The sequence below is a fragment of the Procambarus clarkii genome, chromosome 79 (assembly GCF_040958095.1).
Source record: "Procambarus clarkii isolate CNS0578487 chromosome 79, FALCON_Pclarkii_2.0, whole genome shotgun sequence".
Classification (NCBI taxonomy): domain Eukaryota; kingdom Metazoa; phylum Arthropoda; class Malacostraca; order Decapoda; family Cambaridae; genus Procambarus; species Procambarus clarkii.
This window is the reverse complement of record NC_091228.1, coordinates 2855861-2873651: the sequence shown is the minus strand read 5'-3', so window position 1 is coordinate 2873651 and position 17791 is coordinate 2855861. Positions and strand designations below refer to the sequence as shown.

The following is a 17791-nucleotide window of genomic DNA, read 5'->3' as shown; positions in this document are numbered from 1 at the left end:
GGATGGTAATCTTGGGCATAGCATTTTATCAAATCACCTCATTCTTTGGGGCACACGTGAGGAACACAAATGCAAACAAGCCTGAATGGTCCCCAGGACTATATACAACTGAAAACTCACACCCCAGAAGTGACTCGAACCCATACTCCCACAACTGGTATGTACAGGGACGCCTTAATCCGCTTGACCATCACGACCGGACATAAGGAAGTGATAGCCGAGTCTCCTAATCTCTCTCTCTCTCTCTCTCTCTCTCTCTCTCTCTCTCTCTCTCTCTCTCTCTCTCTCTCTCTCTCTCTCTCTCTCTCTCTCTCTCTCTCTCTCTGTCTCTCTCTGTCTCTCTCTGTCTCTCTCTCTCTCTCTCTCTCTCTCTCTCTCTCTCTCTCTCTCTCTCTCTCTCTCTCTCTCTCTCTCTCTCTCTCTCTCTTTCTGTCTCTCTCTCTCTCTCTCTCTCTCTCTCTCTCTCTCTCTCTCTCTCTCTCTCTCTCTTTCTGTCTCTCTCTCTCTTTCTGTCTCTCTCTCTCTCTCTCTCTCTCTCTCTCTCTCTCCCTCTCTCCCTCTCTCTCTCTCTCTCTCTCTCTCTCTCTCTCTCTCTCTCTCTCTCTCTCTCTCTCTCTCTCTCTCCCTCTCTCTCTCTCTCTCTCTCTCTCTCTCTCTCTCTCTCTCTCTCTCTCTCTCTCTCTCTCTCTCCCTCCCTCTCTCTCTCTCTCTCTCTCTCTCTCTCTCTCTCTCTCTCTCTCTCTCTCTCTCTCCCTCTCTCTCTCTCTCTCTCTCTCTCTCTCTCTCTCTCTCTCTCTCTCTCTCTCTCTCTCTCCCTCTCTCTCTCCCTCCCCCTCTCCACGTATTCTGTCTCACCTTCTCCCCCTGTTCACCTAGCAGTAAACAGGTACCTGGGAGTTAGACAGCTGCTACGGGCTGCTACCTGGGGATGTGTAACAAAAAGTAGGCCCGGTCGAGGACCGGGCCGCGAGGCCGCTAAGCCCCGAAATCATCTCAAGATAACCTCTCAAGAAGATTCCCCTTCAGCCCCTCGCCACCCCGTCTCTCCTTATCTCATGTCGTCTCCTCTACTCACTGAGACAAACGCCCAAGATCATTCAAACTCCTTCTGGGTTCAGTTTTATTGACATAAGGATTATTACATTAAATCGTATGTATGACAGCGGCTTGTCTTCCTCTACATAGCGGAAGGCCAGGACGCGAGAGGAGAAAGGGAGGCGCCTGGCAAAGGAAAAAGAAGGGAAGTGGATATGATTGGGTAAGGGAAGGTAGGGCAATGGTTGGTTATTGGGAGGGGAGGGGTTTTTGGGGGGTGGAAGGGGGGGGGGAGTAAAGAGGAGGGAGAGACATAGGTGAAGGGAAGTACAGAAGTGGGAAATACAGTGAGAGGTATGAAAGCAGGCGGGCTGTCCGCCTTGCTGACACGATGTGTGGGTGTTGGCAGCTAAGCTAAGCTGGCTCCCTCTTGTCAGGGAGCTGTGAGTGTGTGAGAGGTTCTTCACATGTGTTGCACCATATATGGATGTCTATAGATGAATACTGTGTAGCATTCATATATACACACCCTGATGCTTCCACACAGGGTGTATTCACCTAGTTGTATTCACCTAGTTGTATTCACCTAGTTGTGTTTGCGGGGGTTGAGCTTTGCTCTTTCGGCCCGCCTCTCAACTGTCAATCAACTCTTTACTACTACTTTTTTCTCCACATCACACACCCCCCCCCCCAAGAAGCACCCCGTGACAGCTGACTAACTCCAAGGTAGTCAGTGGTGGCATCTTGGGCCACCAGCTGTGGAAGCGGGGCGTCTCATCTTGGGCCACCAGCTGTGGGAGTGGGGCGTCTCATCTTGGGCCACCAGCTGTGGGAGTGGGGCGTCTCATCTTGGGCCACCAGCTGTGGGAGTGGGGCGTCTCATCTTGGGCCACCAGCTGTGGGAGTGGGGCGTCTCATCTTGGGCCACCAGCTGTGGGAGTGGGGCGTCTCATCTTGGGCCACCAGCTGTGGGAGTGGGGCGTCTCATCTTGGGCCACCAGCTGTGGAAGTGGGGCGTCTCATCTTGGGCCACCAGCTGTGGGAGCGGGGCGTCTCATCTTGGGCCACCAGCTGTGGGAGTGGGGCGTCTCATCTTGGGCCACCAGCTGTGGGAGTGGGGCGTCTCATATTGGGCCACCAGCTGTGGGAGCGGGGCGTCTCATCTTGGGCCACCAGCTGTGGGAGCGGGGCGTCTCATCTTGGGCCACCAGCTGTGGGAGTGGGGCGTCTCATCTGGGGCCACCAGCTGTGGGAGTGGGGCGTCTCATCTTGGGCCACCAGCTGTGGGAGTGGGGCGTCTCATCTTGGACCACCAGCTGTGGGAGTGGGGCGTCTCATCTTGGGCCACCAGCTGTGGGAGCGGGGCGTCTCATCTTGGGCCACCAGCTGTGGGAGCGGGGCGTCTCATCTTGGGCCACCAGCTGTGGGAGTGGGGCGTCTCATCTTGGGCCACCAGCTGTGGGAGTGGGGCGTCTCATCTTGGGCCACCAGCTGTGGGAGCGGGGCGTCTCATCTTGGGCCACCAGCTGTGGGAGTGGGGCGTCTCATCTTGGGCCACCAGCTGTGGGAGTGGGGCGTCTCATCTTGGGCCACCAGCTGTGGGAGTGGGGCGTCTCATCTTGGGCCACCAGCTGTGGGAGTGGGGCGTCTCATCTTGGGCCACCAGCTGTGGGAGTGGGGCGTCTCATCTTGGGCCACCAGCTGTGGGAGTGGGGCGTCTCATCTTGGGCCACCAGCTGTGGGAGTGGGGCGTCTCATCTTGGGCCACCAGCTGTGGGAGTGGGGCGTCTCATCTTGGGCCACCAGCTGTGGGAGTGGGGCGTCTCATCTTGGGCCACCAGCTGTGGGAGCGGGGCGTCTCATCTTGGAGTAATCTTTCTAACATTGGGTCCTCTAACATTTCGATGGTGTTCCACACCCTGATGGCTTGGTGCTGCAGTCTGATGTTTAGTGGCTGTGTGTTCAGGAGCTCATGGAGCTCTTGGATTGTCTGATCATTTGGTGGACGGTGTTTTGCTGCTCTCCTTAGCGCCTTATTTTGCACTGCTTGCAGTTTCTGCATGTTAGTTTTCTTTATGGTGTGTAGTGGTACTGGGGGATACTCTAGATGCGGCCGAACTAGAGCCTTATATAGGTGGATCTGAATGTTAGTACTGAGGCTTCGGAATCTCCTCAATTTTTCTAAAACTATTTTTGCTTTACTTTGCCGATCTTTCAAGTGAACTGTTATACCAGTTCTATTGATAATGAGACCCAGTATTCTGCCTACTTCAGTACATGGGATGGGACAGTTTTCAAGGATGATGGGGTCTGGGGTTGCTTTTTGCAATGTGTATTGTCTAAAACTTATTTATTTACACTTAATTTCCATATCTTTTGGAATTTTATTATGAATTCAGTTGCCGCCTTGGTCTTGTCGGTCTAGTATATTTATAATAATAATAATAATAATAATAATTTTTATTTAGGCAAAGGTACATACATAAAGAGATTTGACAAAGTTTGTTGGCTTTATAGATAAGAGCTAGTACATACAATGCCTAAAGCCACTATTACGCAAAGCGTTTCGGGACGGCTTTGGTGGCTTTGGTGGTCCTGACTGGCATATTTGGGTGACATCATCAGCGTATGTGATGTATTCTCCATGCTGGGGCTGGTCACCTGTATATAGGTACTCACTCAAGGGGGCTTCGTAGCCTGGTGGATAGCGCGCAGGACTCGTAATTCTGTGGCGCGGGTTCGATTCCCGCACGAGGCAGAAACAAATGGGCAAAGTTTCTTTCACCCTGAATGCCCCTGTTACCTAGCAGTAAAATAGGTACCTGGGTGTTAGTCAGCTGTCACGGGCTACTTCCTGGGGGTGGAGGCCTGGTCGAGTACCGGGCCGCGGGGACACTAAAAGCCCCGAAATCATCTCAAGATAATCTCAAGATAACCTAGTTGTGCTTGCGGGGGTTGAGCTTCGGTTCTTTGGTCCCGCCTCTCAACCGTCAATCAACTGGTGTACAGGTTCCTGAGCCTATTGGGCTCTATCATATCTACATTTGACACTGTGTATGGAGTCAGCCTCCACCACATTACCTAGGGCATTCCATGTTGAATATGTTGAATAGAGCGGGAGAGAGGCAGCTTCCCTGTGGTACTCCGCTGTTCACTTCGATTGTATCGCCATGATAAACCGCCGATACTGAGCATAGCAGTTTGTCAAAGGCTTCCTGGACATTCTTGAACATCTTTGAGCTCTGAGGGGAGAGTCCGGACGTCCCTGGCAAGGGAATACGAGGGGGCAGGGAGGGGTGACGGAGGGAGGGGACGGGGGGGGGGGGAAAGGGAGACAGGCAGAGGGACGCCTCCACCAATTAAGAGTCAGGCGGGTGCTTTGTCCTCTGGCCTGGCGCTGTCACTGGCCTCTTCGCGGTCGTGTCAAAGGACACACGGGGCAATGGAGCAATTTCCTGGCGGGGGACACCCGCCCCCTGGGGACACCCACCCCCAGGGGACACCCGCCCCCAGGGGACACCCGCCCACAGGGGACACTCGCCCCCAGGGGACACCCGCCCCCAGGGGACACCCGCCCCAGGGGACACCCACCCACAGGGGACACCCGCCCCCAGGGGACACCCACCCCCAGGGGACACTCGCCCCCCTGGGGACACCCACCCCCAGGGGACACTCGCCCCCAGGGGACACCCGCCCCCAGGGGACACCCGCCCACAGGGGACACTCGCCCCCAGGGGACACCCGCCCCAGGGGACACCCACCCCCAGGGGACACCCGCCCCCAGGGGACACCCACCCCCAGGGGACACCCGCCCCCAGGGGACACCTATCTTTTATAGACATCAACCCACCGAGGAACATCTACCCAGCCTGCTTCGCAAGGCATCTGTAGAAGCATGACAGGTGGACAATGATGACAGCTGGACAATCATGACAGGTGGACAATCATGACAGCTGGACAATGATGACAGCTGGACAATGATGACAGCTGGACAATCATGACAACTGGACAATGATGACAGCTGGACAATGATGACAGCTGGACAATCATGACAGCTGGACAATGATGACAGCTGGACAATCATGACAGCTGGACAATCATGACAGCTGGACAATCATGACAAGTGCATGCTAACAAGAATCCTCAAGATGACCTAGGCAAACAAAGTATGACAGGTGGCTCCTAGAGTTAAACTCACGTCGTGCAAGGTAATAAACAAGATGTAGGGAATGCGAGAGAGGACATAAGGATAGAACACTTTCATCTCCCTAAATGGGAGATCAAAGTCATCAAGAATAGGTCAGAGAGGTTAATAGGTCATTAACGTGATGGTTAATTACACGAAGCTGGTTGCTAAAGCTCATATCGACGAACGTCTTCAGTTGCATGTGCTAAGTTATTGAATATTATAATTGCTACTAGAAATATAAGGAAGGAATCATTCGGGGCGTTGTGTGTCACATATGTTAGACCAATGCTGGAATATGCAGCGCCAGCGTGGAGTCCTTATCTGATCAAACACAAGGAGAAGCGGGAGAAAATTCAGAGGAATGGTATCAGACTGGTCCCAGAACTAAAAGGAATGAGTTACAAGGAAAGACTACAGGAATTAAACCCCACGCCATTGGCAGAACAAAAATAGACATGATTACTAACTACAAATGACTTAGGTGAATAGATACGATAGATAAGGATCGACACTTTAACATGAGTGGTACTCGCAGAGGGAGTCGAAGGGGGCATCTGAGTACCCGAATGAGCCACAGGGACATTAACATATAAATGGGAAACTCTCCAGACACAAAGCAGAACGCTTTAAAAGAGACTAACGTCGTCTATGCCTTCAAATGCTCACTTGGGGACTGTAAGCCTCAAAGAACTCAGTATATAGGCAAGACAACAACGTCTCTTTCCAGGCGATTAACGATGCATAAGCAACAGGGCTCCATTAAGGAACATATAATCTCTTCCCACAACCAGACCATCACCAGAGAAGTCTTAACAAACAACACAGAAATCATCGATAGATACAGCGATAGTAGGCGGCTTGACGTCTGCGAGGCACTACACATCAAGAAGTCAACACCAGCAATCAACAGCCAATTAATGTACAACTATATTCTACCCACTTCAAGACTCCGCACCAATATAGAAGCATCAAGAAATATGGGCCAATAGGCCCTTTGCAGTTACTTCCATTCTTCCCTTTAACTTACCCAAAACATACCCATTGTTTCGTGTTCTGTCATGTGTTGAAAGTTTTGTTCACCTCATCCAAAACTGTTGTAACTTATCACCTCACCCAAATGCGAGTATATAAGATAAAAGCTGATTAAATGATAGCATAGTAAAACTCTGTTTAGTGTTTGCAGGTTATAGTTGTGTGTGGGTAAACTAAAGTCTTTGAAAATGTAATAAGTTATTACGAAACACGTTCAAGCGTCGCGTCAGACTAGAAATAAAAATGAATTTTGGAGAATTGATTTTTCAATTACCATCGACAGTGAAAAGAAACATAAGAAATATTGAGAAAATTCGTGTTAGAATTATTAATCTTACTTTTTCGGTCATATTTAATAATATATGTTTACAAGAAAGACTGCTACCAAAATATACTAATAGGGGGGACATATATAATAGGGGGGACATATATAATAGGGGGGACATATATAATAGGGGGGACACACATAATAGGGGGACATACATAATAGGGGGACACACACAATAGGGGGACACACATAATAGGGGGACATAAATAATAGGGGGACACACACAATAGGGGGACACACACAATAGGGGGACACACACAATAGGGGGACACACACAATAAGGGGACACACACAATAAGGGGACATACATAATAGGGGGACACACACAATAGGGGGACACACACAATAGGGGGACACACACAATAGGGGGACACACACAATAGGGGGACACACACAATAGGGGGACACATACAATAGGGGGACACACACAATAGGGGGACACACACAATAGGGGGACACACACAATAAGGGGACACACATAATAGGGGGACACACACAATAGGGGGACACACACAATAGGGGGACACACACAATAGGGGGGACACACACAATAGGGGGGGAGGTTCCTTTATTAACCCATTATTATATATAAAGAGTACGTGCACAATTAAGATCCTAGCCTAAGAACTCATGATTCAAACATTACTTTAACAAGAGTCTGAGTTGTGCTTGCAGGGAGGTTGAGAGTCGGCTCTTTGGCCCCGCCTCTCAGCCGTCGGTCAACTGGTGTACAGGTTCTTAAGTATTCGTCTCACTGTCAGAACAGGGAATATACAGTCATGCAGGTGTGGGTTCAGGCATTACAGGAAGCAGTGGGCACTGTCAAAGAGCGGTGGGCACTGTCAAAGAGCGGTGGGCACTGTCAAAGAGCAGTGGGCACTGTCAAAGAGCAGTGGGCACTGCAAAAGAGCGGTGGGCACTGTCAAAGAGCAGTGGGCACTGTCAAGAGGCGGTGTGCAGTGGCGAACAGTGAGCAGTAAGTGAGCCCGGGAAGCGACAGTGTGGTCGATCGCGTGGTGGCCCTTGGTGCTGCAGTGCCAGCTGCAGTGCCATGTCGGAGCAGCTCCCTGACCCTCTGGCAGCTCACCGGTTGCAGTGATGTCACTGTACGCACCCATAAGGTAGCCAGGTAACGTCACGCACCCTTAAGGTAACCAGGTAAGGTCACCTTCCTTATTCAACCAAGACGCTGGAAAGTTAAGATTGATCCATCCAAAAAGATGACACAGGCATGAATAACCCATAAGGAAGTGACTATATCCCAATATACTCCTTTAGAAACAAGGAGGTTGAAGGGAGAGACGGCCCATGGGAAAGGGAAGAAGGGGGTTATGTAAGGGGCAGGTGTGACTGGAATTCCAATCATTACCTGTTCCAGAAGTCCCCGCAGAGGGAGGGGGACGCTCCGCTCATGACCGCAGCTTTCAACATGGAAAAAAATGTGGTTCCTTGCCGTGAATCTGGCTGCCTGACGTGAGGTTCCGCCCACCCACGAAAATTGCTCCGAAATTGACGAGTTCCCAGCTGGAGACTGGAAGGGAAAACCAACAGATTGTCATGTGAATGGCTGGGGCGGAGAGGTAGGTTGGGGTAGTGAGGTAGGTTGGGGCAGGGAGGTAGGTTGGGGTAGTGAGGTAGGTTGGGGTAGCGAGGTAGGTTGGGGCAGAGAGGTAGGTTGGGGCAGGGAGGTAGGTTGAGGCAGGGAGGTAGGTTGGGGCAGAGAGGTAGGTTGGGGCAGGGAGTGGGGCAGGGAGGTAGGTTGGGGCAGGGAGGCAGGTTGGGGCAGGGAGGCAGGTTGGGGCAGGGAGTGGGGCAGGGAGGTAGGTTGGGGCAGGGAGGTAGGTTGGGGCAGGGAGGTAGGTTGGGACAGGGAGGTAGGTTGGGGCAGAGAGGTAGGTTGGGGCAGGGAGGTAGGTTGGGGCAGGGAGGCAGGTTGGGGCAGGGAGGTAGGTTGGGGCAGGGAGGTAGGTTGGGGCAGGGAGGTAGGTTGGGGCAGGGAGGTAGGTTGGGGCAGGGAGGTAGGTTGGGACAGGGAGGTAGGTTGGGGCAGGGAGGTAGGTTGGGGCAGGGAGGCAGGTTGGGGTAGGGAGGTAGGTTGGGGCAGAGAGGTAGGTTGGGGCAGGGAGGTAGGTTGGGGCAGTGAGGTAGGTTGGGGCAGGGAGGTAGGTTGGGGCAGTGAGGTAGGTTGGGGCAGGGAGTGGGGTAGGGAGGTAGGTTGGGGCAGGGAGGCAGGTTGGGGCAGGGAGGTAGGTTGGGGCAGGGAGGTAGGTTGGGGCAGGGAGGTAGGTTGGGGCAGGGAGGTAGGTTGGGGCAGTGAGGTAGGTTGGGGTAGGGAGGTAGGTTGGGGCAGGGAGGTAGGTTGGGGCAGGGAGGTAGGTTGGGGCAGGTTGGGGCAGGGAGGTAGGTTGGGGTAGGGAGGTAGGTTGGGGCAGGGAGGTAGGTTGGGGCAGTGAGGTAGGTTGGGGCAGGCAGGTAGGTTGGGGTAGGGAGGTAGGTTGGGGCAGGGAGGTAGGTTGGGGCAGGGAGGTAGGTTGGGGCAGTGAGGTAGGTTGGGGTAGGGAGGTAGGTTGGGGCAGGGAGGTAGGTTGGGGTAGCGAGGTAGGTTGGGGTAGCGAGGTAGGTTGGGGCAGGGAGGTAGGTTGGGGCAGGGAGGTAGGTTGAGGCAGGGAGGTAGGTTGGGGCAGGGAGGTAGGTTGGGGCAGTGAGGTAGGTTGGGGCAGGGAGGTAGGTTGGGGCAGTGAGGTAGGTTGGGGCAGGGAGGTAGGTTGGGGCAGGGAGGTAGGTTAGGGCAGGGAGGTAGGTTGGGGCAGGGAGGTAGGTTGGGGCAGGGAGGTAGGTTGGGGTAGCGAGGTAGGTTGGGGCAGTGAGGTAGGTTGGGGCAGGGAGGTAGGTTGGGGCAGGGAGGCAGGGGAAGTGTCTTGGGTGGAGGGAAGGGGGTAGAGAAGATTAAAAAATGTTGGGGAGAGACAGAGGGATGAATTACCTTACTACAGGAAGGTCGACGTTTGCTCTCACCGCTCCTGTGAGATACGAATCAATCAATCAATCAATCAATCAATCAAGTACCCTGACCACACAATGTGATAATTCACCTTGACTATAGGCCTTCCTGGCAGGTTAGTAAGGCTGAGCCACGACCACAATATCCATCCTCTAAACTCTTTAACAAACCTCTATCTCATCCCCTTCAACCCAACATTACTCAACCTCAAACTGTCCAGGATTATAGACCTCCTGGATTATTGTACGATCAACTATGTAATTATTTTAATGAATGTGATATATTGGAAGACATCCTAACCATATATCCTAAATGTGCTTATCCATATTACCGAAGGAAGAACACAGATAAAAGGGGATAAAGAGGATTTGGTGAGGGATTTATCTCTTATGAATCCATCCGGTTCCTGTCTGGAAGTATCCAATATAAATTTGCATTTATAAATTCGTAGGCTGAAACATATATATAAACAGATATATTAATATATATAATATATATAGTATACGTAGTGGGTAATTGTATTATTAATGTTAATAATATATGTAGGGGGGGTTGCCCAGACGGGCTCAGGAACCTGTACATCAGTTGATTGACAGTTGAGAGGCGGGACCAAAGAGCCAGAGCTCAACCCCAGCAAACACAACTAGGCGACTACACACACAGAAGGCTCAGGAACCTGTACATCAGTTGATTGACAGTTGAGAGGCGGGACCAAAGAGCCAGAGCTCAACCCCAGCAAGCACAACTATTTGAGTACAGTAAAAATGAATTTATGTAGGATTTGTTGTCAACTAAAGCAGCCGTTATCACTGTGCTTGGTGTACCTAGAGTGTATGTAGGGTGGACTGTCTCTGCTGCTGCCGCTGTGGTGCTCTGTGGTGCTCTGTGGTGCTCTGTGGTGCTCTGTGGTGCTCTGTGGTGCTCCGTGGTGCTCTGTGGTGCTTTGTGGTGCTCTGTGGTGCTCTGTGGTGCTTTGTGGTGCTCTGTGGTGCTCTGTGGTGCTCTGTGGTGCTCTGTGGTGCTTTGTGGTGCTCTGTGGTGCTCTGTGGTGCTCTGTGGTGCTCTGTGGTGCTCTGTGGTGCTTTGTGGTGCTCTGGTGCTCTGTGGTGCTCTGTGGTGCTCTGTGGTGCTCTGTGGTGCTCTGTGGTGCTCTGTGGTACTCTGTGGTGCTCTGTGGTGCTCTATGGTGCTCTGTGGCCCTAAAAATGTGTTCTTTTGAGAACTTGCTGTGTTCTCCAAATCTAGCATCACTGCTCTTATCTGCATAGGGAAAGTTCACGTTTCCTTAATTAGTTTATTACTGTATATTAGAATGTGTTCTAATAGGTACCTGGGTGTCTCCACTAATAGGTACCTGGGTGTCTCCACTAATAGGTACCTGGGTGTCTCCACTAATAGGTACCTGGGTGTCTCCACTAATAGGTACCTGGGTGTCTCCACTAATAGGTACCTGGGTGTCTCCACTAATAGGTACCTGGGGTGTCTCCACTAATAGGTACCTGGGTGTCTCCACTAATAGGTACCTGGGTGTCTCCACTAATAGGTACCTGGGTGTCTCCACTAATAGGTACCTGGGTGTCTCCACTAATAGGTACCTGGGTGTCTCCACTAATAGGTACCTGGGTGTCTCCACTAATAGGTACCTGGGTGTCTCCACTAATAGGTACCTGGGTGTCTCCACTAATAGGTACCTGGGTGTCTCCACTAATAGGTACCTGGGTGTCTCCACTAATAGGTACCTGGGTGTCTCCACTAATAGGTACCTGGGTGTCTCCACTAATAGGTACCTGGGTGTCTCCACTAATAGGTACCTGGGTGTCTCCACTAATAGGTACCTGGGTGTCTCCACTAATAGGTACCTGGGTGTCTCCACTAATAGGTACCTGGGTGTCTCCACTAATAGGTACCTGGGTGTCTCCACTAATAGGTACCTGGGTGTCTCCACTAATAGGTACCTGGGTGTCTCCACTAATAGGTACCTGGGTGTCTCCACTAATAGGTACCTGGGTGTCTCCACTAATAGGTACCTGGGTGTCTCCACTAATAGGTACCTGGGTGTCTCCACTAATAGGTACCTGGGTGTCTCCACTAATAGGTACCTGGGTGTCTCCACTAATAGGTACCTGGGTGTCTCCACTAATAGGTACCTGGGTGTCTCCACTAATAGGTACCTGGGTGTCTCCACTAATAGGTACCTGGGTGTCTCCACTAATAGGTACCAATGTGTCACCACATAATGAATGTAATGTAAAGAATGTAACTCCACATACATTCTTTAATCCCTTCAGCTGTGTTTGTGACTCTTGTTGCAAGAGTTTTCTAAAGAATGATGTCTTCCTTTTTCTTATTTGTCAGCTGTGAACAAGGGATTATTGAACAGTGGGATTTATTCGTGTTTTGCCTCGAGTGGCATTGAATTTTCAGTGGTTATCTTGAGATGATTTCGGGGCTTTAGTGTCCCCGCGGCCCGGTCCTCGACCAGGCCTCCACCCCCAGGAAGCAGCCCGTGACAGTTCACTAACACCCAGGTACCTATTTTACTGCTTGGTAACAGGGGCATAGGGTGAAAGAAACTCTGCCCATTGTTTCTCGCCGGCGCCTGGGATCGAAACCAGGACCACAGGATCACAAGTCCAGTGTGCTGTCCGCTCGGCCGACCGGCTCCCTAAGGTAGTGGAGGTAGTTTCTGCATGAAGGTTCCGGGATCGAACCCGGAACCTTAGGACTATGAATCCGAAGCGCTGTCCACTCAGCTGTCAGGACCTTTCTAAGGGTAAAAATCGTCGTACTGGAAAATGGAAGCGGCTGGTGAAATTGACATAGTCCCGTTTTCTGTTTTGGGTCCTCTGGTTGGTTAGGGTAAGGGCATTTTAATACGACGGTTTCTTGACGTAGGAAACCTTAGGAAGACTGGCTGGGGCACGAACCATTGAGCCGCCGACCCATGGATCGGATTTCGTTCATGTCTTCCAGGGGCCAGATTGACGAAGCAGTTACGCAAGCACTTACGAACCTGGGGCCAGATTCACGAAGCAGTTACGCAAGCACTTACGAACCTGGGGCCAGATTGACGAAGCAGTTACGCAAGCACTTACGAACCTGGGGCCAGATTCACGAAGCAGTTACGCAAGCACTTACGAACCTGGGGCCAGATTCACGAAGCAGTTACGCAAGCACTTACGAACCTGGGGCCAGATTGACGAAGCAGTTACGCAAGCACTTACGAACGTGTACATCTTTCCTCAATCTTTGACGGCTTTGGTTACATTTATTAAACAGTTTACAAGCATGAAAACTTGCCATTCAACTGTTGTTATTGTTATAAACAGCCTCCTGGTGCTTCGGAGCTCATTAACTGTTTAATAATTGTAAACAAAGCCGTCAAAGATTGAGAAAAGATGTACAGGTTCGTAAGTGCTTGCGTAACTGCTTCGTGAATCTGACCCCAGGTTCGTAAGTGCTTGCGTAACTGCTTCGTGAATCTGACCCCAGGTTCGTAAGTGCTTGCGTAACTGCTTCGTGAATCTGACCCCAGGTTCGTAAGTGCTTGCGTAACTGCTTCGTGAATCTGACCCCAGGTTCGTAAGTGCTTGCGTAACTGCTTCGTGAATCTGGCCCCAGGTTCGTAAGTGCTTGCGTAACTGCTTCGTGAATCTGACCCCAGGTTCGTAAGTGCTTGCGTAACTGTTTCGTGAATCTGGCCCCAGGTTCGTAAGTGCTTGCGTAACTGCTTCGTGAATCTGGCCCCAGGTTCGTAAGTGCTTGCGTAACTGCTTCGTGAATCTGGCCCCAGGTTCGTAAGTGCTTGCGTAACTGCTTCGTGAATCTGGTCCCAGGTTCGTAAGTGCTTGCGTAACTGCTTCGTGAATCTGGCCCCAGGTTCGTAAGTGCTTGCGTAACTGCTTCGTGAATCTGACCCCAGGTTCGTAAGTGCTTGCGTAACTGCTTCGTGAATCTGGCCCCAGGTTCGTAAGTGCTTGCGTAACTGCTTCGTGAATCTGACCCCAGGTTCGTAAGTGCTTGCGTAACTGCTTCGTGAATCTGGCCCCTTGTCTGTGTCTAAGATCTGAAATCTGTCATGAGACACAATTGGCCTTATTAGGCGTAGGATGTTTCTCATTATCTTCCTCCCAGACCCTTGTTGGTCAATACCTGAGAACCTGAACTTCTCTACCTACTTTTACCTACTTTACCTACCTTCTTGAGGTTATCTTGAGGTGATTTCGGGGCTTTAGTGTCCCCGCGGCCCGGTCCTCGACCAGGCCTCCACCCCCAGGAAGCGGCCCGTGACAGCTGACTAACACCCAGGTACCTATTTACTGCTAGGTAACAGGGCCATAGGGTGAATGAAACGCTGCCCATTGTTTCTCGCTGGCGCCCGGGATCGAACCCGAGACCACAGGATCACAAGTCCAGTGTGCTATCCGCTCGGCCGACCAGCTACCTTAAGAATCTTCTTTTACCTACGAGTTTCCATTGATCGCAGGATTTAATTTGTTTATCAAGGTGAAAGCGCTAAGCTATTACGACTATATAGCACTGGGAAGGTTATCTTGAGGTTATCTTGAGATGATTTCGGGGCTTTAGTGTCCCCGCGGCCCGGTCCGCGACCAGGCCTCCACCCCCAGGAAGCAGCCCGTGATAGCTGACTAACACCCAGGTACCTATTTACTGCTAGGTAACAGGGGCATTCAGGGTGAAAGAAACTTTGCCCATTTGTTTCTGCCTCGTGCGGGAATCGAACCCGCGCCACAGAATTACGAGTCCTGCGCGCTATCCACCAGGCTACGAGGCCCCCAGGCTAAGGGGTCAGGATAAGGATTTGGGATGGGACGGAGGGAAAGGAATGATGCCCAATCACTTCTGGACAGTCGAGATTTGATATCTTTTTGTTTTTGGCTTAAAGACGACGTTTTCTGTGAATGTTGTACCAAAGTTGTGTTGAAGTTATGTGATAACTCAGACATAAGTTTTTCATAAAGATGTAATACATCTAATTTATTATGGTGTATGACGCTTAATGTTAGTTGTAGAGGGTGTGAAAGCGTTTTGGCCTCAGTTTTAGGCCAAAAATACACTAATGAATGTTTTTTTGGTGAAAACATTAAGGTGTATCTTATTGACTAAAGGCTTTCTCTACCTTTATAGGTATTTTCTTTATCTTTCTAAAGGTATTTTCTTTATCTTTCTAAAGGTATTTTCTTTATCTTTCTAAAGGTATTTTCTTTACCTTTCTAAAGGTATTTTCTTTACCTTTCTAAAGGTATTTTCTTCACCTTTCTAAAGGTATTTTCTTCACCTTTATAAAAGGTATTTTCTTCACCTTTCTAAAGGTATTTTCTTCACCTTTCTAAAGGTATTTTCTTCACCTTTCTAAAGGTATTTTCTTCACCTTTCTAAAGGTATTTTCTTCACCTTTCTAAAGGTATTTTCTTCACCTTTCTAAAGGTATTTTCTTCACCTTTCTAAAGGTATTTTCTTCACCTTTCTAAAGGTATTTTCTTCACCTTTCTAAAGGTATTTTCTTCACCTTTCTAAAGGTATGTGTTCCTGTGTTCATTCTGAACATTCTACAGCAGTGTTTTTTTTTTGTTTACTCATGGGGCTGTTTTCTGATATCCAAAAGACCTGCCACTTGAGGGGTGGCGACCCCCCCCCCTTCCCCCCATTGATGGTGACGACCCCCATGATGGTGACGACCCCCATGATGGTGACGACCCCCATGATGGTGACGACCCCCATGATGGTGACGACCACCATGATGGTGACGACCCCCATGATGGTGACGACCCCCATGATGGTGACGACCCCCATGATGGTGACGACCCCCATGATGGTGATGAGCCCGGTGATGGTGGTGACGACCCCCATGATAGTGATGAGCCCCATGATGATGGTGATGAGCCCGGTGATGGTGGTGATGAGCCCGGTGATGGTGACGACCCCCATGATGGTGACGACCCCCATGATGGTGACGACCCCCATGATGGTGACGACCCCCATGATGGTGACGACCCCCATGATGGTGACGACCCCCATGATGGTGACGACCCCCATGATGGTGACGATCCCCATGATGGTGATGAGCCCGGTGATGGTGGTGATGAGCCCGGTGATGGTGGTGACGACCCCCATGATAGTGATGAGCCCCATGATGGTGACGACCACCATGATGGTGACGACCCCCATGATGGTGACGACCCCCATGATGGTGACGACCCCCATGATGGTGACGACCCCCATGATGGTGACGACCCCCATGATGGTGACGACCCCCATGATGGTGACGACCCCCATGATGGTGACGACCCCCATGATGGTGACGACCCCCATGATGGTGACGACCCCCATGATGGTGACGACCCCCATGATGGTGACGACCCCCATGATGGTGACGACCACCATGATGGTGACGACCCCCATGATGGTGACGACCCCCATGATGGTGACGACTCCCATGATGGTGACGACCACCATGATGGTGACGACCACCATGATGGTGACGACCACCATGATGGTGACGACCCCCATGATGGTGACGACCCCCATGATGGTGACGACCCCCATGATGGTGATGAGCCCGGTGATGGTGACGACCCCCATGATGGTGACGACCCCCATGATGGTGACGACCCCCATGATGGTGATGAGCCCGGTGATGGTGGTGACGACCCCCATGATGGTGACGACCCCCATGATGGTGACGACCCCCATGATGGTGACGACCCCCATGATGGTGACGACCCCCATGATGGTGACGACCCCCATGATGGTGACGACCCCCATAATGGTGACGACCCCCATGATGGTGACGACCCCCATGATGGTGACGACCCCCATGATGGTGACGACCACCATGATGGTGACGACCCCCATGATGGTGACGACCCCCATGATGATGGTGATGAGCCCGGTGATGGTGGCTACACACAGTTTAGGAACGACTGGCCTTGAAGGTCATGAGTTACAAAGACACGACTCAGTCTGGGACATCAACACTCAGTAACATAGACACTCCACAGAACCCATCAGACCAGACCAAGCAGGTGCAATTAATATGCAACTGCTCACACACACGCACACACATATATATGTATAACCATCGCTTGAAACAAACCCAGCGACCCCTGCATCGATTTACAATGTCCACCAACCGGTTCTGTGTACACACAAACCCTATTTTGAAGCCTATCTTTCAGCTGCCTATTCGCTGCATCTCCCAATTAAAGCCAGTTACTGCGTGTTCTGTTTTAACCTCTTTAAACCTTTAACCTTTTAACCTCTTCTTTAACAGTCTTTATCACATTATTTATATTTCTCTCGTTATTCCCTTATGTTTATTACAATCATGTCATCCCTTATGCATCATTCTTCAGAATGTAAATTAGGCATAATGTCTCTCTTCATAAGATTACTAATACTTGGGGTCAGCTTCGATCTCTTGCTCCTCCTCCTGCTCTATAGATATTGAAGAGTATTTACAACCACTCTATAGCTTATGCAGACGAGGAGTCACAATAACGTGGCTGAAATATGTTGACCAGACCACACACTAGAAGGTGAAGGGACGACGACGACGTTTCGGTCCGTCCTAGAGTATCCGTCCTAGTAGACATTGAAGAGTATTTACAACCACTCTATAGCTTATGCAGACGAGGAGTCACAATAACTTGGCTGAAATATGTTGACCAGACCACACACTACAAGGTGAAGGGACGACGACGACGTTTCGGTCCGTCCTGGACCATTCTCAAGTCGACTTGAGAATGGTCCAAGACGGACCGAAACGACTTAACCTCTCCTGGAGCCGGTCGGCCGAGTGGACAGCACGCTAGACTTGTGATCCTGAGGTCCTGGGTTCGATCCCAGGCGCCGGCGAGAAACAATGGGCAGAGTTTCTTTCACCCTATGCCCCTGTTACCTAGCAGTAAAATAGGTACCTGGGTGTTAGTCAGCTATCACAAGCTGCTTCCTGGGGGTGGAGGCCTGGTCGAGGACCGGGCCGCGGGGACACCAAAGCCCCGAAATCATCTCAAGATAACCTCCTATCTTCTAGGATGTGATTGGTCATCACTTCATGCACTAATTAGGCCATTGGACCGCGGCTGTCATCACAAGATGAACGAACCACCTTGAGGTTACCTTGAGGTGCTTCCGGGGCTTAGTGTGCCCGCGGCCCGGTCGTCGACCAGGCCTCCTGGTTCAA

General features: G+C 51.0%; 1 protein-coding gene across 1 annotated transcript; it reads left to right on the top strand.

The window, feature by feature from the left end:
* Window positions 1-7363: 7363 nt before the first annotated feature.
* Window positions 7364-16539, top strand: LOC138357629 (clumping factor A-like). Its single transcript, XM_069314626.1, has 2 exons — window positions 7364-7553; window positions 15212-16539. Exons 1-2 carry the CDS (start codon window positions 7364-7366, stop codon window positions 16537-16539), a joined length of 1518 nt encoding a protein of 505 aa, XP_069170727.1.
* Window positions 16540-17791: the final 1252 nt, after the last annotated feature.